The sequence below is a fragment of the Dromiciops gliroides genome, chromosome 3 (genome assembly GCF_019393635.1).
Source record: "Dromiciops gliroides isolate mDroGli1 chromosome 3, mDroGli1.pri, whole genome shotgun sequence".
NCBI classification, from domain to species: domain Eukaryota; kingdom Metazoa; phylum Chordata; class Mammalia; order Microbiotheria; family Microbiotheriidae; genus Dromiciops; species Dromiciops gliroides.
The window spans coordinates 17147832-17174662 of NC_057863.1; the positions used below are offsets into that span (position 1 = coordinate 17147832).

Consider the following 26831-nt stretch of genomic DNA (forward strand, 5'->3'; position numbering starts at 1 on the left):
TTATAATGTACAGGAGATCCAGCCTGGTCATAACAACCAAACTCTACTGGGGTGGAAAGTAAGTAAATTATGCTACTGCTTTACTAGAAGCAAGTTATCCTTTGTTAAAGTATTTAAAGAACCTTACAGGGTTCTTTACAGTCAAACAGGACTCTTCTGTAGCAATACATTAGAAAACTAGTTTTGTCCACTTATTGAAACCCATGGGAGTAATCTTTTTCTCACCTTATGGTGATGCGTGAAAAGTTTAACAAAGTAATTGACCCCGGATTAGACTTGGGCAAAATTAGAAGAAATGGAAGATGCTGCTTTAGCTTTGTGGCATGCTTGGGAAGCCAAGGAGATTTCTGAACAGTATTTTCACCTCTAGTCCTGATTGTAAATCACGATTCAAGTCTCAGCTAAAAGCAAATAAGCACAAATCTTCAGCAGAGCAAAGTACCTCCAACCTGCCAAAATGCACAGTAGTTGTATTGCAAAGTGAGAAATATCTGCCCCTCCCCCCAGTTTGTGCTGTGACCCCTCCTCCCTACGGTGAGCTTGGAGAACTACAATCAAAAGGACCATGTCATTGGAGATGAAAATGGGGTCTCCCTGTTACTTGCCATCAAGCCAAATGAAAGAGAATTCCTCTCTTTGTTGTGGACATGCTTTCCACACTTCACAGGATGAAGTGACTTCTGCTGGTCCCTTCTTGCACTTCAAGTTGTACTTACATTATTCAACAGAATAAGGCAGCTAGGACTTTGGGGAAAATGCATGACCAGGTGAAGCCCTACCATCTACCAATGGATTTGATTGCCCTGAGCTATTCTCATGAAACGTTAAAAACAAAGGGTCTGGAAGTCCCTTCATGACTACTTGTGATTGATAAATTGATAAAAAGCCAAAGGAAAGAGGCTTGTCTAGACTATTCCATGAGTAGAGAAAAAATATATTTTCCTTGATTCTCTGAAGCTACTCACAGTGAATATGAAATTGGGGAGATAGAATTTAGATTTATCCTCTAATGCAGTCTGAATATAAATAAAGCAGCACTACATATGAATAATGTAGATTTATAGCATCTGCCTTGTTCTATTTTACTAGGCTGTTGTTGGGGCTTTTGCTCTAGACCCAAAGCCTGGCTTATATTTGAGAAACTGCACAGAGGAGACAACAGACTGGAAGAATGATTGCTTTGTTGAGGAATATAGTATTATCTAGTTTACATAAGAAATAAGGGCTGGATGGTTTATTGTTGTCTATTACAATAGAGACTGTCCAGAGGAAATTGGTGCAGCAGACACATTTCATCCATAATTTAAATTTATGAGCTAGTAGACTCCCTTCTGCCTACTGTCCTAGGCAGGAGAAAACCCTCTCTAAGAGCCATGATATCAGTGGGGACCTAAACTATGACAGACCAGTCAGCTTTAATTGTTTAAAAGGAAATATATTTCAAAGCAGTCTCATTGGTTAAAAGGTGACTCCCAAATGTAAACAAGGTAGGAAGTCTGAGGGAAGCCCAGATTACAGGGTGAGCTCCCAGGACTTGAAGGAGGATGGCAGTGAACTGAGCTGTGGTTGGGAGATGGCAAGGCTTCCCAAAGGAGGTAGTGTGGCATTATGCTAGCTTTAGTACCCAAGGGCCTGCATTCAAATTCTGCCTTCACACTTGTGAGCTCTAGAACCTCTGAGACTCATGTTCCCCATCTACAAAAATGCTTCGTAAAACTTGGTGAATTACAAATGTGAACTATTTTTATTCAAATGAAACGGTTGGAATAGATCAAAGGGCTCTTACCATTTGGGCCGCTTTGGTAGTCTGGAAAAGCCTGTGGAGGATCCCTTCTCAGCAAAATGTTTTACAAAATAGAAAACAAATGCATAAGATACAAAGGAAATCATCTATGTTGAAATACAGGTATCAAAATATTAAAATATTTTTAAAACCTCTTCACAGATCTGAGGTCAGATGTTAGTTGATCTCTAACATTTCTTCTGCCTCTGAAATCTATGATCTGGGTTTCCTTTCACAGAGGAGTGAATTGTATCAGCATCATGGGGTTCAACAAAATGGGGATCAACAAATGATTCTTGGGAGAGAGCTCACCAGTTTTTTTTATTTGAAATTCTTTGTTACTAAACTATGCCTCAGTTTCTACATAAAATAATAATGATACTGTGATAATAACAATAACTGATATATTATATTAATAATCATGCAAATAGCTCACATTTACATAGCAGTTTGCTATTTATAAAATGTCTTCCTTATAACCCTGAGATGTAAGTAGAAGGGACATCACCCATTTTACATATGAAGAAGCTGAGGCACACAGGCTAAATGAGTCGCTCTGAGTCAAACAGCTAGTATCAGCACCAGGACTCTGAGAAATATGGCTCTTATACCTTAAGGACAAGGCAAGGTATGATGTTCGTTTGCTTCTCTCTCCAGAAAATCAACAAATCAATGAACAGATCCTTCTTATTTGGCTAATGACCTCAGAAGCAACAACTTTTGCTTCTCTCTCTGAAGTTTCCCAGGAAGATTCTATCCTGAACACCTTATCTATAGTTCTTGCTGAAGTGAATGTGAGGAACAAATATTTATCTGTCATCTTGCCAGTGCAAATCATCTTCAAGCTGCCCACAATGGGCAGTCACTTAAAAGACTTGAAGATGGGCACAGTACTGCTGGCTGGCCACTTTACCCAGCATTCCCAAATTGCAGAATCCTCTCTGTCAGCAACTCAGTCACTACCCCAAATATATCCAATTACTGCTGGACCAAAGATGGGCTTCATCACCAAAGAAACTTTAGTCACTCTGTATGTAAGAGATTTCTATTTGACATTGTGCCTTTGAAGCAATTAAGTTCTTTGATTAAATTCATCAGTGCCATCCTTCTTCTACCCCGCCCCCAAAGAAAAGAACATGGGGAGAGTTGAAATTCTCTGAACCATATGCAGATGCTGTGAATGTCCCTGAGTTACAGGGGAATAACAGCATTGTTGAGGATAAATGGTAATGTCCCTGTGACAATCCATGCCTAATTTGTCTTGCTGGGACTTCAATGAAAAGGAGCTCAGTTCACTGAGAGCCTGCCTCCTTACTGGGCTCTACCCGCCCAGCACGCAGTATTTGCCGAGAACAGTGTATAAAATTAGCAGGTCTGTCTAAGTGAGAACATTTTTCTTCAGTACTCCTAGAACAGGAGAAAAAAACCCATCCAACAGCCACCCCCACTCACAGTCCTTTGCCTCTTTTATCTTGGCAGAGCTGAAACAGAAAGAGGATTGTCACGAAAACACATCATTGAAGGTGAGTACTCTTTCTTCTCTTCCACTGCATTTTGTGAATTAATGATTCAGGAAAGGAAAGCACTTGACCAGTTAAGCCCCCAACAGCCCGGAGAGTCTCCCAAATAACCACACAAAAGCGCTGGGGTTGTTCCAACTTCTATCAGTTTAACCAAAAGAAAAATGATAGAGCTATCGAAAAGATTCTCATGGAGGCTGCTCCTGATATGATGAAAAGGGTGCCCAGAGGCACTTAAACTTTCCTGCAGTAGCCTTCCACAGGCCAAGAATTCTGCAAGCTCCTCTTTATGGTCAAGAATGAAGGCCAGATCTCAGATCTACGGTTAGAAGGGACCTTATAACTCATTATCTAGCATAAGGTCCTCATTTTACAGATGAAGAAACAGGCCTGGTGACATAAAGTGACTTGTCCAAGGTCACACAGGTACTAAGTAGCAGAGTTGGGGGTGGAGCTCAGTTGATGCAAATGCCACATCAGCCTCCTTTTTCTGTACCTGAACCATCCTGTCCCCTGCATGGTCTCTCTGGCTACTCATTGGTCTACCAACGTAGCCTGAAGGACAATATTGGAAATGGAAGAAACCATTTCAAATTTGGAAGCTGGTTGAAATCTCTTGTTTAAGGCTTAAAAAGAAGAGTCTTTAATAGAGAGAGCTAAGTAGCATTTACAGAATTCTTTATCATGTTATTTCATTTGATCCTCACAACAACCCTATAAAATCTAAGGGGGAAAGAAAATTTGAGAAAATTAACTAGTGGTAAATTTAAGAAAGCCACTTCACGGGGAAGCTAGGTGGCACAGTGGATAAAGCACTGGCCCTGAATTCAGGAGGACCTGAGTTCAAATCCAGCCTCAGACACTTGATGCTTAATAGCTGTGTGACTCTGGGCAAGTCATTTAACCCTCATTGCCGCACCCGAAGGAAAAAAAAAATGCTACTTCACTCATTAATTCCACAGGGTAGTGTTTCTGGCCAGACCCTTGTACCTCTTAAAAGTGAGAAGTAAGTTTTCCTAAATTTTTTTTTTTTTTTGGTGAGGCAATTGGAGTTAAGTGACTTGACCAGGGTCACAGAGCTAGTAAGTATCAAGTGTCTGAGGCTGGATTTGAACTCAGGTCCTTCTGAATCCAAGGCCGGTGCTTTATCCACTGCGCCACCTAGCTGCCCCCCTAAATTTTTTCTTAAAAGATAGAATTTCATTACTCAGGGAGACTCCAGAAAAGTTTTCTAGATCTTTTTTTTTTCATTAACTTGGTGGTCACCCTTCTGTTTTTCCTCTCAGTTCTCCCTCTCCTAACAAAAGTATTGCTCTGCTAGTTCTAAATCTTGGTTTGTTTTTACTTGTTCATTTATTCAGTCTAATTCAACAAACCTTTATCCAATGCTTGCTATATGAAGGGCATGGTGCCAGGATCCTGGCAATACCAAGAAAAACCAACAAACAAAATCTTGAAATAATCCCAGCCCTCCGGGAGCTCACAATATGGGCATGGATAAGCCAATATACATGATATGAAGTCCATTGAAGAGGAGAGAAAGCACTAAAGGCAGAACTTCCCTGTAGCTCATCAGATCTCCAGGAATTTTTTTTTACTAGACTATTACGGTTTCTCCCTACTTCTCTCCTCCCTCCCAGGAATGCCCACACACTAGACACTTGTTAAATCTTTTATTTTCATGTCATTTCTTACCCTTTCCTCAAGGAATGTACTTACATGAATTTAATTCAATATGTGTTTATTAAGTGCTTCCTGTCAGGGTCACAAACATCTCCACCTACATTTGATCTACATGGAAATATTATGATAGATATAAGAATTATCATGATTACAATATTGTATGTATGTAACAATTATAGTATTAACTCAGGTAATGCTGCATTATACTAATTAATAATATCAAAATTATATGATCATAATTTAATATGATATAATAGTTCTTTTAGGTTTATAAAGCATATTATATCATCTGATCCTCATAACAACCCTGGATGGTGGTAGTTATTTTACAAATAACAAAACTAAAGCAGACAGAGGTTAAGTGACTTGCCCAGGGTGACACAGCTAGGTAGTGTCTGAGGCTAGATTTGAACCCAAGCTCCAGTACTCTGTCCACTGTGCTAATTAGGTTGTTTTATTTTCATCATCATCATCTTTGACTGGGACCACACCTGTGAGTTCTATGTATAGGGAAGTCTTTTGTGAATGGCTTCCTTTTACCAATGCAACACCCCCACCCCCGCCCCATGATACTTACAGAATTGACTGGGGGCACTGGACAGTTATACAGATTGTCTAGTGTATATCAGAAGCAAGACTTGAACCCAGCTCTTCCTGGCTCTTAAGTCAACTCTCTATCCATAGCACCATGATGCTTTTTTTTGTTATTATTATTAACTGTGACCCAGGTTGCTTATTTCTTTGTTATTGTTTTACATGAAGTATGTTTTTTTCATTAGTCACCAGATATAGGCTAAGGGGACCCTGAGTGCCTGTCATTGCTCGACCCATTTCTATGTACAGGGAATTTCCCTGCCAGAATAAATCTTTTTGCTTCCAGAACAAAGGGACATATTTTGTCTGTGGAGGGATTCTTGGGGTGGGAGTTCTAGTGAAATTCCTTCTGTTATTGGCTTGTGCAAAATGGCAATAATGTCTTCCTTAGACTACAATGGTCAACTTGGCATCAGAAAGTATTAACATCCAGCTACCTCTCACTGTTACTTTGTCTACACTGATCATCATAGCTGACCTATACTTGTACTTAGCCAACATAGAAAGGATCTGAGTCTAAATGAACAGAATAACAGAAGTTGATAACAGAATTTATCACCACCCTCTAAAGAGGAAAATCAGATATTTTTTTTTAACTCAAAGAATGATATAGGATGGAAATTAGTAAGGAAGGCAAAGGGTAAAATTGAAGAGAATAAAACAAAATTGAGAAGGACTGATCCTATATACCAAGAGATAAGGCAGGGTATTGCATTCCCATTATTTTAATCTTCTCTAACATTTACACATAACTTCGGAATCTTTTTTTTGTAAAGTCAATTTTATCCAGACTTCATAAGGCTTGATAGCAATGGCCAAAATTTCCCACCCCCCAAGTGAATTTGATAGTTGTTCTCTGAGGAGTTAATCTCTCCAAAAGAGCAAACCACTTTAGCCCAAATGAGCACTGCCCCAGATATGAACATTAACTCAAAACAGAAAACTTTGGGGATTTAAGAACTGGGTTTAAAAAAAGATTTTATAGTGTACAGTTTCAGTAAAGGATAGGAGGCAGAAAGATCCCAGAAATTTTTTAATCTATTTGTAAGTATATTTAATGAGAAAACCTTTTGGATCCTGCAGGAAGACACAATTATTAGATCTTAAGATTCAAAAAATATCTGGAAAGACTTCAGCTCAGTAGCCCAATTTTTCATCAGCCTCTGCACCTGAAATGCCAATAACCAGAGGCACCATCTTGGTGGATTCTACTTAAAAACAGAGATGCTGAATGAAAACTTTGTTCTCTTAAAAGAAAAAAATAGCTATGGTGAGGCTTTCTGGTGATTGACTAACAGCATTGACAGTAGCCATAGTCTGATGTTTTCCTGCTGATCTTGACAGACAGAAGTCCAATTCCTCCAGCCCTAGTATGAGTTTGGCCTTTGCCTTGGACCGTCATCAGACTCCATCTCCAGCAGCATCCTGTTCACTGGCTTTTTCATTGAGCACAGCCTCCTGGGGATTCCATCTGTTGAGTCTTTCTCCCCCATCTTATTCTCCATATGTATATATCCAATCCAGCTTCCCTCCCTCTCATTTCACTGTTCTGAATTTATCCAATGAAGAGGAATGGGAATTTCTGGAGGATAAGACAAGGACCTTGAGGCAGAAGCCAAATTTACATATAGTCAGCCCTTTATCTGGGAAGGAGGATCTAGGGATGACCTTGTTCAAGCCACATAGTTTTAAAAATACAAAATGAGCTTTACTTGGGCATAAATGGACTTTGAAGACCTTCCATTAAAAACCTCACACACAGTGAATACAAAGTCCTTGTCTTTGTTCCAGATAGGTACCAGATTCTCTTAAGATTTCTATAATTGGGGGCAGCTAGGTGGCACAGTGGATAAAGCACCGGCCCTGGATTCAGGAGGACCTGAGTTCAAATCCAGCCTCAGACACTTGACACATACTAGCTGTGTGACCCTGGGCAAGTCACTTAACCCTCATTGCCCCGCCAAAAAAAAATAGTTTAAGATTTTTATGATTGCAGAGAAAAATATTCATAGAAGCTGAGAATTAGAGCTAGATGGATCATACAGGTCATCAGGTCCATCTTGCTCATTTTACAATTAAGGAAACTGAGTCACTCAGGCAGTATCATGTAGATGGGTATCAAGGGTTTGAGACAGGATTCAAAAGCAGGTGTTCCTGATTGCAGATCTGATATTCTTATTTACTGTTCTATGGTTCCATTTTAGTCGTTCAGGGCTGGTCCAAGGGCTTCACACTAAATATCATTTAGTGGTGCCTTAAGCAGTAAATAATTATGAAGATATTATTAATAATAAATTACCCTGGAGGGGGGTGTCAGGTCACATATGTTGTTGCTGTTTTTGCTGTTGCTGTTGCTGGTGGTGGTGGTCTTAAGGGTTTTAATATATATATATATTGGGGGGGGGCAGCTAAGTGGCACAGTGGATAAAACACCAGCCCTATCCAGGAGGACCTGAGTTCAAATCTGGCCTCAGACATTTGACACTTACCAGCTGTGTGACCTTGGGCAAGTCACTTAACCCTCATTGCCCTGCAAGATAGAGAGTAATGTGGTGATTATATGTGTGTGTGTGTGTGTGTGTGTGTGTGTGTGTGTGTGTGTGTGTATGTAATCACCACACTACTCCATGCTCCCTCTTGAAGGGGGATGTTTTGTTTTGTTTTGTTTTTTCACTTTAGTTAACTGTCACAAAATTCCCATCTAGTGCTAAAATGTTCTACTGCTTCTTTGCCAAATACAACAGTTGAACTCATTAGGGGAATGATCTCTCTATCTAACATTATAAAAGGAATGTTTTGAAAATTTGATTTCTAAGTGATACAGTAAATCAGAGAGTCTTGTCTAAGAGTTTCCTCAGCAATGGAAGGGAATTGGGTGCCATAGCTTATTCTCCCTTTACCTAATAATTGTATTCAATTGACCAAACATTTGTAAGCCCTCATAGGTAGAGAGCCAACCTCTGGCTGGGGCTCAAGTTCCTCTTCTGACATGGACTAGCTGAGGAACCTTGGGCAAGATGCTTAATCTCTCACCACACCCCCACGGCCACCCCTTGCACACCCCATCCCTGCCAACTCTAAGAATGTGAATTGTTGATCTGCATTCTGATTCACCTGCACACTCCCCACTGGTCCAAGGCAATTGTATAAGATGTTAGAGATACAAGAACAGAACCCAGAAGAGTCCTCACAGTCACATAGCTTCTATTCTACTTGGAGAGAGGGGAGAGGTAAGATCGGGACACAGACGTCTAAATACAAAGGGATCCAAAATCATCTCAAGACAAAGAGTTATGATAATAATACCTAGTGTTTCTATAGCACTTACCATGTACCAGGAACTGTACTAAGCACTTTACAAATATTATTTCATTTGATTCTCACAACAACTCTGAAATAACAGTAGCACCCATTTTACATATGAGGAAACGGAGGCAAACAGAAGTTAAGGGACGTGCCCAGTGTCACAAAGCTACTGAGCGTTTGAGTCTGGATTTGATCTCAGGTCTTCCTGATTCTGGGTATAGCTTTCTATCCACTGCTATCACCTTGATATCCGAGAAGCTCAGAAAATGCCTCTTGTGAACCTGAGCTTTGAAAAAAGATTCTAAGACCTGCGGTGAAAGCCGGCTTTATGGTTTCAGACACGCTCACAGAAGCTATCTCTCACTTGATCCCCACAAAAGCCCTGGCAGAGATAGCCTTGCCATTTTGGTGTGGCCTTGACAATGAACTTGCTGCCCTTGCTTTCTTTTGGGGGGGATGGGATGGGGTGGGGAAAGAAACCTGATTAAAGGCTTTTTTTAAAAAAGGATTAACATTGGAAACATTCCAGACCCAAACCAGGATTCTCAAATTCAAACTTAAATGCTGGAAAACCCAGGTAAATGTCTTACAGAAGGAGACCTCCCTTTGCCAAAGGGCTCAGGACCCACAGTGCTTTGAAATTATGATTTGCCCCTCTCCCCCAAAGTCCTTTGATCTGCAACTTTCTGGGGACATATTTTGTGAACAGCACAAGTTCATCTCGGTTGCTAACATTAACCTTTAAGGGGTATACATAAACACACACTAAACACTTCATGGGTTTATGTGGAAAAAAGATTAGGGGAGGGGTCCTATTGAAAAGAAACCAGAAAGTGATACCACCAAACAATGTAGATGAGTTGAAGGAAATAAATTCTTTTCAGGGTATGAAGAAGAGTAGAGTAACTTTTCCTAGAAGGGATCTACAACACGAATTTTCTGATAAATTCAAAGGAATTAAATCGATTTTCTTTGTGAGAAATTTTTGAGGAATTTCAAAGTATCCATTGGAATGATTGGAGATACTCTGGGCAAAGGATGTTTCAGAAACAGTGGAGGGAATTTCTGTTCTGGGGGTGAACTTAGAACACCTGCAGTTGTTAGTTTCTACCAGCCTCTCTATCATCAGCTCTTTCAAGAATGTGACCTTATATGACCTGTCCTTCCAAGTGAGCCCAGCCTTCACCCTTCACCAACCATTGTCATCTCAGTGACCAAAATATTTCCCAAACATACTCTGACCCTTCACTTTCCTATCAAGAAAAAAAAAAAGATGGTTGGCTTATAAGCCAGCTAAAAAGCCAAATCAAACCAATCACATTTAATTTGATAAGAGCTTCATTTAACACACAATGAATTTTACATACATAATAAAAAACAAATTTAAAATATTCAGTCCTCCCATGTAATTAAGTAAACTGATAAGAAAATACTCTTTCTCAGGAAAAGGAGGTAAAATAGTTCTTTCCTTTGGTGCATTGAATCACACTCCACATAATATTTCAGGAAAATGTTAGTTTTAGCAAAATTAATTAATTTCTCCAACTTCTCACAGCAAGTGGCCAAGTAATTAGAACTGGGATACTGCTATCAGGCCCAGAGGTCTTATTCTCATTTCTCCCTCTATTTTCCTGGTTTTTGTTGGATCTTTTTTTTCCCCAAAAATGTTTAGTTGTTTTTCTGAAGAATGAGGAGAATAAAAATGGAAGAATATGTGGGGGTTCTACAAACCATGAAATCTATTTATTAGTATTCTAGATCAAGGCCTCAATTCAATTCCCCATAAATTATAATGCTCCCACATGTCTATTGTTGGGTTTAATTTTCCTGTATATTTCTGGCACTGAGTGATCCTGTGCAAGTGACTTAACCTTGTTGGGTCTCAATCAATGACCCTAGAACTTATTTTTCTAAGTTGTAACACACACTTTACCATTGGTGAAGAGAGTTTTCACACTGGGAGTTTCTTACTTGAGCAATCACAGATCCTTCCCATGTCTGCATAATCAGATGTGTCACTAGGCTACTGGGAGAATTATTTTGATATGCAGTAAAAAAGAACATTGAATTGGGGTCTCAGAACCTGTCACCACCAAGAGCTCTAGAAGAGTCCTTATCTCTCAGGGTTTCTGGGTCCTCATCAGAAGAATGAGTGGGGTTTTAGATGGAGACTGAGTTTCCTTCTGGCTCTAAATATATGATCTAGTGTTTTGTTTGAGTTTTTTTGTTTGTGCTTTGTGTTTTGGTTTGGGTTTGGGTTTGGGTTTTTGCCAGGCAATGAGGATTAAGTGACTTGGCCAGGGTCACACAGTAAGTGTCAAGTGTCTGAGGTCAAATTCGAACTCAGGCCCTCCTAAATCCAGGGCCAGTGCTTTATCCCCTGCACCACCTAGCTGCCGCAGTTTGTTTTTTGACCTTCTGAGCCCCCCCAAAAAAGTTATATAATCATAGTGTCCTAAGAACAGAGCTAGAAGGAACCTCAGAGCTCATGTGGTCCAGGTTCTTGATATTACTGCTTAAGGCACCATTTTTTTGTGACATAGACCCCTTGGTGATGCCGATAGCATCATGTTTTTAAGTGGATAAAACAAAAACATAGAATCAATAATTCAATCAATAAGCATGTATTAAGCACCTACTATGTGCCAAGCACTGTGCTAAGTGCTAGATCACAAAGGAAACCAACTATATTGAAATGGTTATTAAAATAATAGAGAACAAGTTCACTAGCACCAGATAAAGAACTTCCAGTCCAACCCCGTTATTTTCTAGTTAAGGAACCAGAGACCCAGAAAGATTAAGTTAAAATAAAGACATATTTTCATCTTTTAAGGAGAAAAGGGAAGCCGTCTTTATTATTAAATCTGACTCTGGACCCAACTCTGAGTCTCTGAAGAATGTCATTATTGAAATAGTATTCAATTCAGCAAACATTTGTTGATCTCAGGTTCAAGTGTGTTTTCTAACCCAAGCATTAATAGAATGAAAAAAGGTAGAAAAGCTACAAAAGATGCCCTGAGGAGCCCTTTGGCAATTTTTTAATGTGGTAAAGCATCCTTCCATCTATTTGAAGGTAAGCTCCTTGAGGACAAGATCTACTTTTCCTTTTCCTTGTATCCCCAGCACTTAGCACAATGCCTGGTGCTTAATAAATGTGTGTTGAATTGTTGACTTGTTCAGTACTTACTTAAAGGTGTTTCTAATGCCATGGATTCTGTGTGTGTTTGTGTGTGTGTGTGTGTGTTTCTGTCACTTCTTCCAGGACTGAAGGGTTCCCTCCAAAGACTCCAGCTCGAATACGTGGATGTTGTCTTTGCCAATCGGCCTGACAATAATACACCCATGGAAGGTCAGTGAGTGGCATTACCTGGTTCGAAAGTGATGAAACCTGCTTGACATCCCTGTTGGAGCAGACCATCCAACCAATGCAGGAAGGGCCAAGTGGATGTGAAGCCATCATTGACCTGCAAGTCTTGTGGATCCTCCATACTTACCCTTAGGTCAAGGATTCTCAACTGTGTTTGTTATAGACATCTTAGACAGTTAATAGAAAGCCTGTGGATCTCATCTTAAAGTAATGTTTCTGTTCTTCCTTCAAAGTGAAGGAAATGCTCATTTTCAGCTAGAAGTTAGTAAAAATAAAGATACATTTTTCCCATCCAAATTCATTAACCCCTTAAAATCTATCCATGGCATCCTTAGGGGTTGTTGGACTTCAAGTTAAGGAACCCTACTTTTGAGGAAACCATCTGCAGTTTTCATTAAAAAGGGAGAGGAGGAAGGGACACTAAAGAGAATGGGTTTCCTCTCCTTTCCAAATTGTCGTGTTCATTTTCCCAGGTCCATCCCCCTATCTGTGATTCCACTACACACAGAGTCGAATTAATGACTAAGGCTCTTTATTATCTGACATTCTTATGTCCAACTCAGTTCTTCCTACTAAATAAATAGCTTCCTTAGATCTACCTATATTTCTGTCTCTAGCAATGGAAGCCAGAAAGGTGTACTTCAAGCAGAGGTCCAACAGTAGACTTTTTCTGAGCTCCTGTAACATTCTTCAGGGAGTCTCAGCAGAGTCAAATCTGAATTTCACTTCTTTGGGGAAAGAGGAGGCAGAGACACCCAGAAGACAGTCCACCATAGTCACATGCAGTTGGACCGACAGAACATGCAGCCCATAGATGCCCCAGCTCCCTCTATAATAACCCCTGACACCCACATACCCCAGAAGGAAGTAGAGCTGGGGGAAGGGCTTGGTAATGCGAGAACCCTGAGCCAAAACTCAGGTTGGGGTACCTGCTCCTCGTGGTCAGTTTGGCTGATGGTCTTCTAGGGCTACTATATCATTGCTTTTTTCCCTCTATAGCTACTTCAAACAATGGTAAACATTTGAAAGTTCAATTCAATTTAATTCAATTTAACAAGCATTCCTAAGTTTGAAACCAAGAACAGAGAAAAGGCCCAGTGGTTGTAGAAATGTTCCTTCTAACTCTGAATTTATGATTCTGCCTCCCAGTAACTGCCCCGGTGCCCTGTTTATAGTAGGTATTTAATAAGTGTGTGCTGGCTTGAATTAAAATGGAATTTATAATGTGCATGTAATGGGAATAATGGTTATAAATGGGGGTGGGGAGGCACAGCTGATTTTTGGTAGTGGGGCCTTCCAGTGAAACATCCCACATAGCATGCCAAAAAAAAAAAAATCTAGTCCTGCTTGGGAGCTTTCTGGTTGTCTGAATTTGGATAAGTGGGAGTTTGCTGCCCATGAGTGCCTGAATGCTAAAAGAATAGCATTATTTTAGAGGGGGACGAGGAAATGCTTCTTTTGGGAGGGGCTAGCTATTTGTTAGAACAAATCAAAAAGGATTTCAAACTTAAGAAAAACCACACATGTATGTCAAATGTCAAATGTCACACTGTTCTCAATCACCTATAAAACTATGGCCCCAAAAAGAAGTGAGCAGAATTTGCCAAGTAAGCTGTAGCTTTGAAGAGCTGCTTGGCTGAAACCACTTTGCTGTTTTATGTGGTGACTGAATCCTCTTTGGGTCAGTGCCAACGCCATCAGGTCAATGGATCTGTATCTAAGCTGCCATGCTGCACTAATCCCCATCCCAGGCTCTCCTGGGGACACAAGGTGAGGAAGAGCCAGTCCCTGTCCTCAAGAAGTTCTTTCTCTAGGAAGGACAGAAGAAAAAGGTGTAAAGAATTAAAACCAGAGGTGAAAAGAACCATTTACCAAAAAAGGTATAAGTCTTATAGAGGAAGGAGAGAGATAATGCCCCCATCAGGGAGCTCAACTTGGAGGAGGTGGCATTTAAATTCAACCCTGAAGATTTTGGTGAGCAGAAATGGAAGAGTGGGGCTAGAACAACACTGGCTGAACTAGGGGAACAGTGAGTTCCCTGGGTGCCTCAGGAATAACTCTAGATCAGAGATTTGATACAACTGATTTTTTTTTTTTTTGGTGAGGCAATTGAGGTTAAGTGACTTGCCCAGGGTCACACAGCTAGTAAGTGTTAAGAGTCTAAGGTCGGATTTGAACTCAGGTCCTCCTGAATCCAGGGCCTGTGCTCTATCCACTGCACCACCTAGCTGCCCCGATACAACTGAATTTAAAAAAAAAAAAAACAAACATGTATTAAGTACCAGGCATTGTGCTAGGGAGAGACAGGGACAGACAGACAGACAGAGACAGAGACAGAGAGACAGAGAGAGAGAGAGAGAGAGAGAGAGAGAGAGAGAGAGCGTGCCCTCAAGGAGCTTACATTCTATTTTTACAAATGCAGGAATACCTCCCCATTTGCAGGGATACATTCTTGAGGTCTCCTCAAACAGGAAAAGCTGTGACAATACCTGTAGAGAAAAGCCCTCAATTAGGGACAAAAATCAAAGGTCGCTGTAGACATAGTCTCCTTCATAGAGTGACATCCATCCCACAGGAGCTACAAAGTTTTGGTAAGAGGAATTAGTGCCTCGGGACTCGGCATTGAAGACATTAGTGGGCTCCGTACACTTGTTCATCTTCCAAATGGGAAACTCCAGAGCCACAAATGTTTCCTATGTGTTTCCTGTACCCAATACCACTGAATCCTGGCAAGATTACCACTGGCATCATGGGGCACCATTATTGCTCCAAGCTCATGGTGCCCACTAAGGATGCCAAGAACGGTGAGCAATGGGGGTTCACCAGCGTGCTGTGTCTCAGAAGCCAGGAGTCACCTTCTTGCTCAGGAACAGGTGATTGAATGTCACAGTCTAAGGGAAGGACAGTCCCACTGATAGACACAGTGGCTGGTGGCAATCGTGGCATTTTGTCTTGGCGGGTGAGAGATTGGCCAGGCTCATCCATAAGCAATGGCTCCTGCTGGCTGTGCTCCAGCCTAAGTCTTACTCTGCCCCTGGGAGAACACGCGCGCCCTTTGCTTTTAGGAATTAACGACTTTGCTTAGTCTTAAGGCATATGTTAGCTCCTTGTTGAATCTCAAAGAGGTTCCAGAATTTGGAACTAGTCTCCGGAAACACATTCTCCTATTCGGCTTTTTCTACTACATGTGTAGGGTCTTCACTCTCTCAGGGCAAGGTCAGCTATGTCTCTCCCCTTAATTTTCTGGGGGTGCCCCCTGAGAAATTGGGCTATAACTTCTTCAGTGCTGTGGGCTCAAGTCCCCACTCTGGCATGTTTCCTCCACCATTAGCATCCAAGTTCTGCCTTACCGATGAACATCAACTAGCTTTTACAAAAGGATATTTATTTCAAAGATATAGCAAGGACAGAAACAAAGATTTCCCTTCCAACCCCACACCCTCTTGTTTCAGGGAAGTGTGGGCTCAGACAACTGAGTTTCTATACAGCACTGGACCCACTGAGTTCAGATCCAAATGCGGCATCACAGCCAGAATAATTCTTGTCTTAGCTACCTATGGGCTGGGCTCAGAAGGTCCTGCCTCCTCCGTAGGTCCTGGGGACATGGATGCCAGCTGAAAAAGCCAGCATGGACTCAGGTGTCAGACCCAGGTGGCTTGCTCACCGGAGCTTTCAAGGTTCACAAGGTCATTGCCATCTCCCTCACCTAGAATGTTAGAGGAAACACCATGACAAAACCCTGAGGCCTATATTCCCAGACTGTCGGCCTCAGACGGGGAGGACCTGGGCCCTCTCCCCTTACGACACTGTCTACTCTCTGTGGAATACTGCCAGGGAGGAAGAAGGTGAGTTGGGGAGAGACAGGTTCCAGCTTACTAATGCCTTTTGAATGGATCCTGTTCCCACTATTCAATTTCTGTTGACCAGAGCCACTCCTCCTCAGCACACGGTTAGTGGATTAGAACCAGTTACAGAATCTACACCTGCTCCAAAGTCCAACATGTTGAGCAGTCTCATAAGAACTAGGCTTATTATTAAGTCCCTAGCCCCACATTCAATAGGTGAAAAGTACTCATAGGGTAGGTCAGCTATGTGGCACCATAGTACATAGAGTCTTAAGTCAGAAAGGCTCATCTTGGATTCCAATCTGACTGCAGACACTCACTAGCTGTGTGACCCTGGGCAAATCACGTCACCCAATTTGCTTCATCATCTGTCAAATGAGCTAGAGAAGAAAATGGAAAACGACTCCAAGTATCTTTGCCAAGAAAACCCCAAACAGGGTCACAAAGAGTTGGACACAACAGAAAAACAACTGAACAACAACAACTGATGGAGTGTGGATGATACAGGGAGGAAAGGGAGCAGGTATTCAAAGATAACAGAGCTAATTTATGCCTCTTAAAATAGGATCGGTGTTCTCTATATCCTGCCTAAATACTGTAGAACATATAAAGATTGATTTTTATAAAGTCAGACTATAAGCTCATTAAGGGCACATTCTATTTAATTTTTGGTCTAGAATAATGCCTTAGTATGTGACTGTTCAATTGAATTTTTACCAATTGTAAAGCATTTTGTGTAACTTAGACAATGGCGTTTTATAAATGCAAAGAAGACTGATTTAAGAAGACATTTTCAGAGGCAAATTTTCATTAGCTTACACACATTGTTCATCACATAGTTTAGCTAGAGGAGGGTGCTCAGTGGAACATTATTTTAGTACCCTGGCAATATGAAATCCCCAGCTTTTTCCTTCACCCATCATTTCCTTTGGTATTTTTGTTGCTGTTGTTTTAGTTCAGTTGTGTCCAACTTTCTTGTGGCCCCATTTGGAACTTTTTTTTTTTTTGGTGAGGCAATTGGGGTTAAGTGACTTGCCCAGGGTCACACAGCTAGTAAGTGTCAAGTGTCTGAGGCTGGATTTGAACTCAGGTCCTCCTGAATCCAGGGCCAGTGCTTTATCCACTATGCCACCTAGCTGCCCCCATTTGGAACTTTTTAATATGCTTGATTATCCGAAGGATCTTTGATTTCATTATTTATCAGCACAGGAAACTCTCCAAGTGGTTGCTCCCTTCATTGAGGATGACTTCCCTACAGATGCAACTTACTAGGCAAGTCTTAGGGACTTGTGCCTCACATGTAAAGGTTTAATGATTGCCCAGAAAGGACCATACAGCTAATAAGAAGTAGAGATGTGTTTTGAAGGCAGGTTTTCCTGACTCCAAGAACATTATTCTAGACATTACTGCAACAGTCTCCAACCTTTTTAATCACAGACCTTTACCAATTTTGAAAAATGAGCATGAACCCCCCAAGATGTGTGAACTCCTTGATTTGCTGAGGTGAGGGAGTAATAAGATCAGTCTTTGGCATTAGGAAAATCACTTGGGCAGCCATATGAAAGATGAATTGGAGAAGGGGCAGGCTGGCAGAGTTAGGGGGAATCAATCAGAGGAGTCTGCAGTAGTACCTCTGCAAAGAGATGAGGCTCTGAACTAGGGTTGTGCCCTTATCAGCAGAGAGTGGATAAAAGAAAATGAAACCAGAAATAGCACCTGATTAGATGTGGGAAGTGAGGGTATAAATCTGGTCAACTGGAAGGATGGCCCATGACAGTAATAGGGAAATTTGGAAGAGGATTGGATTTGGTGGGATGGGTGGGTAGGGTATGGAAAATAATGTTAGAGATCTTTGCAGATCATGACCCATCTGTGATTGTTCATCCTATGGGACCCAAAACAAAAAGGGGGGCTCATCATCACAGGACATTAGCCCAGAGTGGAATTAAGTGCCCTCCTGCTGCAGCCAGGTGAACTGGGAGAAAGTGGGTATGTTGAGAATATCAGAGGAGCAAAATTTTCCCAGTGGCAACTGTGCTGCTGCATCTGTGGGTGCATGCCCAATAATGTTTAGGTTATAGCTACCAGGAGGCACCAACACCCCTCTCAGAAGGGAGAGTATGGGAAGAGCTTGAGTATCAGAGAGAGTATGTCAGTGTTGAGGGGAAAGTGTCACAGTTGTATGGAGGTGAGTCCTGTCATTGGCTAAGACATGACTCCACCCATCTTCCCACCCTGTTATTGGTTGGTTGTATATTCCTTGGAGTAACACCATGCCTCTTAGGTCCCCCCTTCCCACCCTGGAAAGACCACCATGCTACAATGTTCTATGCCTGCTTTTAAACACAAACCAACAGAAAAGCAAGTCTGCTCGAAAGATGAACTCTATGCCAAACCCAGCAGGGAGGAGAGGAGGGAGAAGGCTTCGTTCGCACTATCTAGTCCTAAGGAATGCAGCCAGAATTTTTAGGCCAAGGGGATGTGGTCCTGACAGCCCATGGTAGAGTGTTTACCTTTCCCTGCCCTTCTTGTTTATTTTTTTTTTGTTCACCCAGTAGTAAGTCACTTTTCTCTTATAGCATCTGCTGGGCCATCTGTCTATGTTACATTTTCTGGCATCTATAGAATATTTTATGATTCCCTGGAAAAATCAACCCAAGCCCTAGTTCTCCTCCTCTTCCTCTTTCTCCTTCTCCACCTTCTCCTTTTTTTCTGCCTCCCCTTTCTCCCTCCTCTTCTTCCTCTCCCCTCTTCCTTTTCCTTCTCCTTTTCCTCCCCTCCTCTGCCTCTCTTATTTTTCTCCCCCTTTAGTCTTCTTCTCCTCCTCCCTTCTTTCCATTCTTCCCTTTCCCATTCTTCTTCTCTTTCTCTTTTTTTCTCCTGCTCCTTTCCCATTTCTCGTCTTCCTGTCCTCCCTCCCTCCCCTTCATCCCCTCCTTCTTTCCTTCTTTCTTTTTCTTCTTTTCTTCCCAACAGCAATACAAGGCTGGCGCTCTCTCTCTCTCTCTCTCTCTCTCTCTCTCTCTCTCTCTCTCTCTCTCTGTTTCTCTCTCTCTCTCTGTCTCTCTATCTCTCTCTCTGTCTCTCTGTCTCTGTCTCTCTGTCTCTCTCTGTCTCTGTCTCTCTCTGTCTCTCTCTCTCTCTCTCTCTCTCTCTCTCTCTCTCTCTCTCTCTCTCTCTCTCTCTCTCTCTCTCTCTCTGCCTTTGGCAAATGAGCTATTGCAAACCAGACCCACGAGCCCTTTGAAATCTATGGTTGATCCCTATCAGAGTAAAGAAAACCCTGAGCTTATTCTCAATCACCCAGTATTTGTTTCCTGTGTTCAAAGAACTTGATCTACATCATCTCCATTCTTCAGCTATGTACAGCTTTGCTCCTGTATGGCTTTAACATAGCATCTATATTTTAAAAAGATGATTCTGTTTCACAAGAAGTTTAGGGTCTTCTGGAAATGAAAGAAGCCAAGTTCTAGAGTAGTTATTTGAGGGGCTTCTAAAGCTTCCATTGACTGCATCAGCTCCAGAAGCTTTCTCTGCTCGTGTCCCTGAATTTCTTCCAACAGTGTTGGCTTGAGAACTGACATGTAGAACATGCTTCAGATACCCACAAAGAGTTGGCCCAAAGGGCTACTGTCACTCCCATGCTCATGCTCCCATTCAAATAATTAATTTGATAGCAAAGGTGAAAACCAGCCCCATCTGATCAAGAGGAAGTCATAGGAGATTAGTCTCAATGCTTTTTATGGACACAATGTGGGCATCCACTCATCTGCAGCATGGCACAGTGGAAAGAATAAGAGGATCCAGGTTCGAATCTCAGCTTTGCTAATGATTACCTTATGAGATTGGCTGAATCACTCAAACCCTCTGGGGCTTAGTTACCTCATCTGAAACATGAAAGCATTGAAATGGATGGGTTCTAAAATCTTTTCAAATGCTAAAACTTGTAATCTCTTACAATATTTTAGCTATCCTAAGACATAGAATGGATCCATGCTTTCACTGGCATGAATATTCCCTCCACTGAGATGTAGCATAATCCCTCCATAGCTTGTCATTCTGCTCCCTTTTATCTCAGTGGGATCATCCTGCCCCATAAATCCTCCAAAGGTCTTCTTCAGGTTCTTTGACTATCTCAGAAGTAGCAGTGTAGGAAATGGATTTTCTACATCTATTCATGGCCTCTTATTCTTGCGACATGACTGACTGGTGCTTCTCCTTTGCCACTCAGTCAGCTTTCATGATGTCTATCCGGACCAGCCTATGCCACAAGCCTATTCATGCCCCATGATGCATCTTTCCACTGATCTTTGAGCTACTTGTAATTTTCTTCTTATGACATTATGGTGTTCTGTGATTCAGAGCCATGCAGTCTATCACATGGGAGATTGTTGTCATTGAAGAGATGGATTTTATAGTAGTGTGGGATCACTGAAAGTATTATGGTTTCCTAGGTTTGATCCAGAGCAACCCCCTACACCTACTCGGCTCTGCATTAGTTAACTGTTCATCTATAGCATTTATCTAATACATACATATATGTACTTGTAAAACCATGTGCACACACATGGGCACACATGATACCTTGGATATATATTGCATATATACATGTATCTATTGAAGGACTACCTCCATGGGCATCCATTCAGCCGCATGTCATCATCCAGACAATATACATTCCTTACCTACTTTTTTTTCTGGCATGGATATTTAGTGGCTAGAGCACATTGCATTTGCAGTCAGGAGAAAATCCATTTCTGCCTCAGATACTACTACTTGTATGTTCCTGGAAAAGTCACTTAACCTTGGTCAGCCTGTTTCCTGATGTGTAAAATGAAGGTAGTCATGAGGATCAAATGAGATGATATCTCAGCTGCCACATGTTATCTCTTATTATTGTTATTAGTATTTCACTGAGAAGACTTTGTAATGTTTCAAGGCTTCCTGCAATTAAATCAATGTCATTTGTGAACAGAAAAAGTTGAAAAGTCTCACCAGTGATTGGGAATTCTTTTACTTAGACTGGTCAAGACATCTTCCCTGACACTGTTGAATATTTTGGGCATGTGTTGTTCTGCTTTACTCCCCATCCTTGACCTCATTCAACAGGTCACTGAGCATGGTTATCTCCCAAGGTGTATCCGTCATGCAATCATGTAATGTGAATACATGCTTCAGAAAGAACTCATTTGAGAAGAGCCATCGAGGTCACATCTTTCCCTCTTAGCCACGTCCTTGATCTCAAACATGTATGTTAGTAATTAGCAAAAAGGAATTTTGACTTTGTTTCCATATCAGCTGCACATGCTGGAGATGGGATGACAATTACCCTAACCGATTCAGTCACAAAACAATCATGGAAAAGTTGAGGAGGCAGAATACAAAGAGGCCATCCTTGCTTGGACGTTAAGCATCCCAAGTCAGGTCTTCAGAGACTAAGATTTCATATCCCACCCCTAGGATACACAATCCAGTCATTCAGGTCTGGGCCTCCCTCCTTTATTTCTGATCATCTTTCCTAAAAGGCTGAAAATTTGTAGGACTGGGGACAGCTAAGCGGCACAGTGGATAAAGCACCGACCCTGGATTCAGGAGGACCTGAGTTCAAATCTGGACTCAAACACTTGACACTAGCCGTGTGACCCTGGGCGAGTCACTTAACCCCCAATGCCCCACCAAAAAAAAATTGTAGGACCAAGTCTTTCCCTTGAATCCTTGAAGCTCTATTGTTTGTCAAAATATCTAATCTAATTTCATTTTTTCCACTTGAAAATTGACTTTGGCTTCCTCCATAAGGTCCCTCCTTGTTTTCTGACATCCACAAATATTTTTTCTCTACTCTGTAACTGCCCTCATTCTAATTCCCTCTCATGTTTCTGATCTAGTTGAATTCATGTCAGGATAATTTAGAGAGGAATCTGGTGTCCCCAAGCTCCATAAAATGTCCTCTCTTCTCATCTGCCGTAAGTGTAACTACCTGATGTTAGCTCCTTCTGCAGAAGTGGGATGGATAAATAAATGGGCTGAGTTGAATAGAGCAGGTAATTTGTAACAGTTGCTATTGCCCCCAGAGTATTATATGAGATTAAAATTATCTGAAGCTTTTCATTTATGACCCCAGCAATGTGGCTCCCTAGGGCTCCTCATGTCTATCACATCCATTTAGCCTCTCGGCTTAGGAGGCTGCGACAGCTGAGTTTTAAAGAAATTAATTTGGAGAAAATGATTCCTATCTCTAAGGACAAACCCTAAACTCTACTAAGCTCATGGCAAAAAAAAAAATCCAAATGCAAATGTCCCTAAATTAATTCCTTCTCTCCTAGTGTGAATGTGACAGAAATTTGGACTAGCCAACATCTGCTGCTTTGACTCAGCTGATTCCATTCCTGCTCCTCTCAACAATTCATTCAGTGCTCCCTTATGAAGTTTTCTCCCAAATGATGAATCTCATCTTTTTTCCAAAGAAAGTATACCGGTAGGGTTGGAAGCTGGGGACTCTTCCAAGAGTCTTCAACTTTATCATCTTATTTTCCCACATGTCTCTTCTTCCCCTCCCCCCCCATTAGGGTATATGGCTAGATATTTAATAAACAAAGGTTCTGTTATTGTGCTGAGGTGAAGGACTCCAGGTGTGGGGAACTCCCTTCACCAATAGAAAATGTACCTCAACTTGTGAGTGATTTGGGAGATAAGTACTGTGGAATGGTCAGAGGCTCAGAAAATTCTGTCCAGGGTCACATGGCTAGAAAGTTTCAGAGGTAGGAATTAAATTCATCTTCCTGACTCTACTTACCATGCCATACTGCATCTGTGTTACTGTATACTGTTATATATGTAGCAGCATGGCAAAGGAAAGGAATAGTTGGTCTCAGAATCTGGAAGACCTGGCCTGCCTCTGACTCAGACTGCCTGTGACCCCATAACCCAGACAGATGACTTAACCTCTTAGACCCTCAGGTGACTATGTAAGACAGAAAGTGGCAAAGCAGGTGCAGACCTGTATTCATGGAGAGAATTTGTGCACTGGAAAGTTCCCTGTGCCAATGAAAACTCAAATCTGGACACCACTCCCCCCTCACAATTATGTTTCTATGGGTACTTTTTTTTGTGAGGCAATTGGGGTTAAGTGACTTGCCCAAGGTCACACAGCTAGTAAGTGTCAAGTGTCTGAGGCCAGATTTGAACTCAGGTCCTCCTGAATCCAGGGCTGGTGCTTTATCCACCGCGCCACCTAGCTGGCCCTCTATGGGTACATTTTGAGAGGCAATATAGCATAGTATAGCATAGAATGCTGGACTTGGTGACAAGGACTCCAAGGCTCAAATTCTGACCCTTGCTAGCTGTATGACCCTGGATAAGTTACTTATCTGAATCTCGTCTCTGACATCTCATTGATGCCAGTGAGTCCAAGATTTGGAAGAGACAGCCTGGCTGTAAAGAGTTGACCAACATGTCTGATGATTGACTGCATTTTGATTGTGTGAGGACCCGCCTACTTAACTTCAGAGAGGCTCTCTACCAACTTGGCCACAGAGTGATGGGTGTTTAAGCTACAGGAACTCTTGAAGGACAGCCATCTACTACCAATCATCTACTATGCTAGGGAGGGCACTGGACAATCCTCTAAGACAAAAACCTATAGACAGGTTGGAAACTCTGTGGATGGAACTCCCTTACTTGGAAGCATTATCACAGTGATTAAATCACAGGCTATTGGTGTGTGTGTGTGTGTGTGTGTGTGTGTGTGTGTGTGTGTGTGTGTGTATGTTCTATAGTGGATAGAGCACTAAACTTGGAAGGAGGAAGACTGGAGTTTGAATTCTGTCTCAGACTAGCTGTGTGACCCTGTACAAATTGTTCACCTCCTGGCCTCAGTTTCCTCTTCTATAAAATAGGAATTGGATAGAGCACCTCCCTCCTAGATTGATTGTGAGTACCACCTGAGATAAAATATGTAAAAGTATATACCTTAAAGTATCATATAAATGTCAATATATTAATAGCTAACATTTATGTTGTTATTCAGTCATGTTTGACTCTGTCACCCCATTTTGGGGTTTTCTTGGCAGACAGACTGGAGTGGTTTGCCATTTCCTTGTCCAGGTCATTTTACAGTTGAGGAAACTAAGACAGAGTTAAGTGACTTGCCCAGGGTCACATAGTTAATATATATCTGAGGCTAAATTTGAACTTAGTTTTTCTGACTCCAGGTCCTATTCCCTATCCTCTCGCCACCTAGCTCCTGTTAATGATGACAATGATAGTGATGATGATGGAAATGACAATGTGACTTACCTATAGTCATACAACTAGAAATTGTCAGAGGGAAAAGTCAATCCCAGTCTCCCTGATTCCCAATTTGTCACCTTTGCACTAATGAGATGTTACCTCACCAAATCAAAAGAAATGGAGTAATGCAATAGCCTTGGGCTTCATGGGCTATCTGCTTGCATCGTAAGTCCCAAGTGTAGTCCCTTCTCTCTTTCTTCCTCCTCTTCACATCTCTATAGCATCCAAAGAAAAGCAAAAGGGTATGGGAACACAAGCCCTATCATGACCAAGATACCGAAGTGGGAACAAGAAGCAGGAAGGCACCTTTGGGTAGCTTCTGCTTGTCATACCTCTCCATTGTTTGTTCCCTACACAGTGACTGCTTGTCCTCACCATGAAAAGGAAGCTTTATCATTTTTAAAAGTTGTTTTTCATGAATAAAGCAAGCTCGGAATTCAGGCTTAAAATTTCAGGTTCGATTTAGCCAGTGCTGAGATAAGGGCTTGGCACCCCATGGCCGCCATGCAAAAAGGCAGAGCTGATTAGTATTCACAGGCTGGGGGCTCTGACTCATGTGAACTTCCATGGGGGCTGTCATCTCCCTGAAGGATCTGGGAGCGTCTGTGGCAAGATGAACTTGGCATTCCAAGGGGAAGATGCAACCTCCGAGGAATTCATATTCTTTCCATGCTATCCAGTGGCAGAGTGTCTCCTCCATAACATGTCATGGGTGTCTGAGAGAATGACATGACCCAGAAGCAGAGAGTTCAGGCATGGGGAGGGGGTACAGTGGAGCATGGGGAGAGTAGCTGTGTCCGCCTTTGTGCCTTGACTGTTGTAGTTAGAGATCCTAGGCTCTTGCCATAAGTACTAGAGCAAATTCACTTCAACTGTCAAATCATCTGTGTTTCTCACCTCTCCTTTGACATTCTCAGCCGCCATCTATGGAGAAGTTAAAAGGGTTGTGGTCGGGTTATGAACTTTCTATTCTTCCATCTAAAATGAATCTACACACAGAAATTAGAGCGTTCATATACATCTTTTATGTGCACTATGTATATATTTTGTATGCATATACCTGCATATTTAAATAGATAGATGGTAGATAACTGTTCGGTAATCCTCTGATTACTAACATCAAACATCATCCGATAATAATAATAATAATAGCATTTATATAGAACTTTCAGGTATGCAAAGCACTTTATTTACTTTGCCTTATTTGATCCTCACATCAATCTTGTGAGGTTGATTTTATTATCATTCCCTTTTTATGGATGAGGAAACTGAGGCTGGCCGAAATGAAGTGACTTGGCAAGGGTCACACAGCTAGTACATGTCTGCATCAGTATTAGAACTGGAGTGTGACTAAATCTAGATACTGAACTATCCAGCTAGAAGGCACATGTTCTCCAAAGGCCCCCAAAGTCCTGGAATATAAAAATGCCCAACTTGGCAATACCAAGTTACCAATGCTCTCTCAGTCACCAAGTCTAATGGCCTTTTATCAATCCTCCTACTTCTTGACTGCTGTCTTCCTCTCCTCTCATTCTTACTGCTCTCTCCAGTTCTCCTCCTATTTCTCTGACTACTCAGTCTCCCTTGTTGGATCTTTATCCAAGTCACACTCACTATCTGAGGAGGGGGTATCTCCCAGTTCTCTCTCTCCTGGACCCTCTGCTCTTCTTCATTTATGCTAATTCATGTGATGAGTGCATCAGCCCCCACAGATTCATCTATCATTTCCATAAAGCTGTTTTCAGATCTATTTATCTAGCCATAACCTCTCTCCCGACCTCCAGTCTCACATCTACAACTGTCCATTGAACATTCTGAACTACATACTTTGTCGACATCTTAATCTCAACATATCCAGAATAGAACTCAGAATTTTCCCCAAACCCTCTCCTCTTCTGAACTCCTCCATTAATGTGGAGGGCACTACCATTCTCCCAGGCATCCAGTCTTTCAACCTTGATTGTATTCTCCTCACTCTCTCATTCCCCATATCCAATCAATTGGTAAGTCTTTCCATTTCTACCTTTATAACATTTCTCCTATACAGCCCTTTCTCCCCTCTAGCACTCCACAGTGTCCAGTACACAGTAGGTGCTATATAAAATCACTTGCCTTCTAGGTGCTATAACACCTATGCTCCTGTTGGTGGTATTATTATTATTATTTCCATTTTATGGGTTATGGAAATGGCTTCTCTTTGATCCTGATGGAGACAGTCGTTGGCACCATGAACTGATATAATGATGGGCCTCTGATGTCATTAATGTGAGTGTTCCTTCCAAAGATACAGATCATAACCCATTTAGTCTTTCTCATCCAATGGAACTCCATCCCATATGATTGATAGGCTCTCCCTCCCAAGAGGGAGCCACCCTATTTTCTGGGCATTCCTCTGGGTCTCCTGACATTTTGGAGTTATGACATAATGGGTAACGCCATAATAA

General features: G+C 41.7%; 1 protein-coding gene across 2 annotated transcripts in view; it reads left to right on the top strand.

The window, feature by feature from the left end:
- KCNAB1 (potassium voltage-gated channel subfamily A regulatory beta subunit 1) overlaps positions 1-26831 on the top strand; it is a 472013-nt gene that overhangs the window by 381471 nt on the left and 63711 nt on the right. For both annotated transcript variants that reach the window (XM_043997394.1, XM_043997395.1), the window contains exons 6-8: positions 14-58; positions 3263-3306; positions 12149-12235. In XM_043997394.1, coding sequence (XP_043853329.1) covers positions 14-58; positions 3263-3306; positions 12149-12235 — 176 coding nt within the window. The remainder of the gene's footprint in view (positions 1-13; positions 59-3262; positions 3307-12148; positions 12236-26831) is intronic.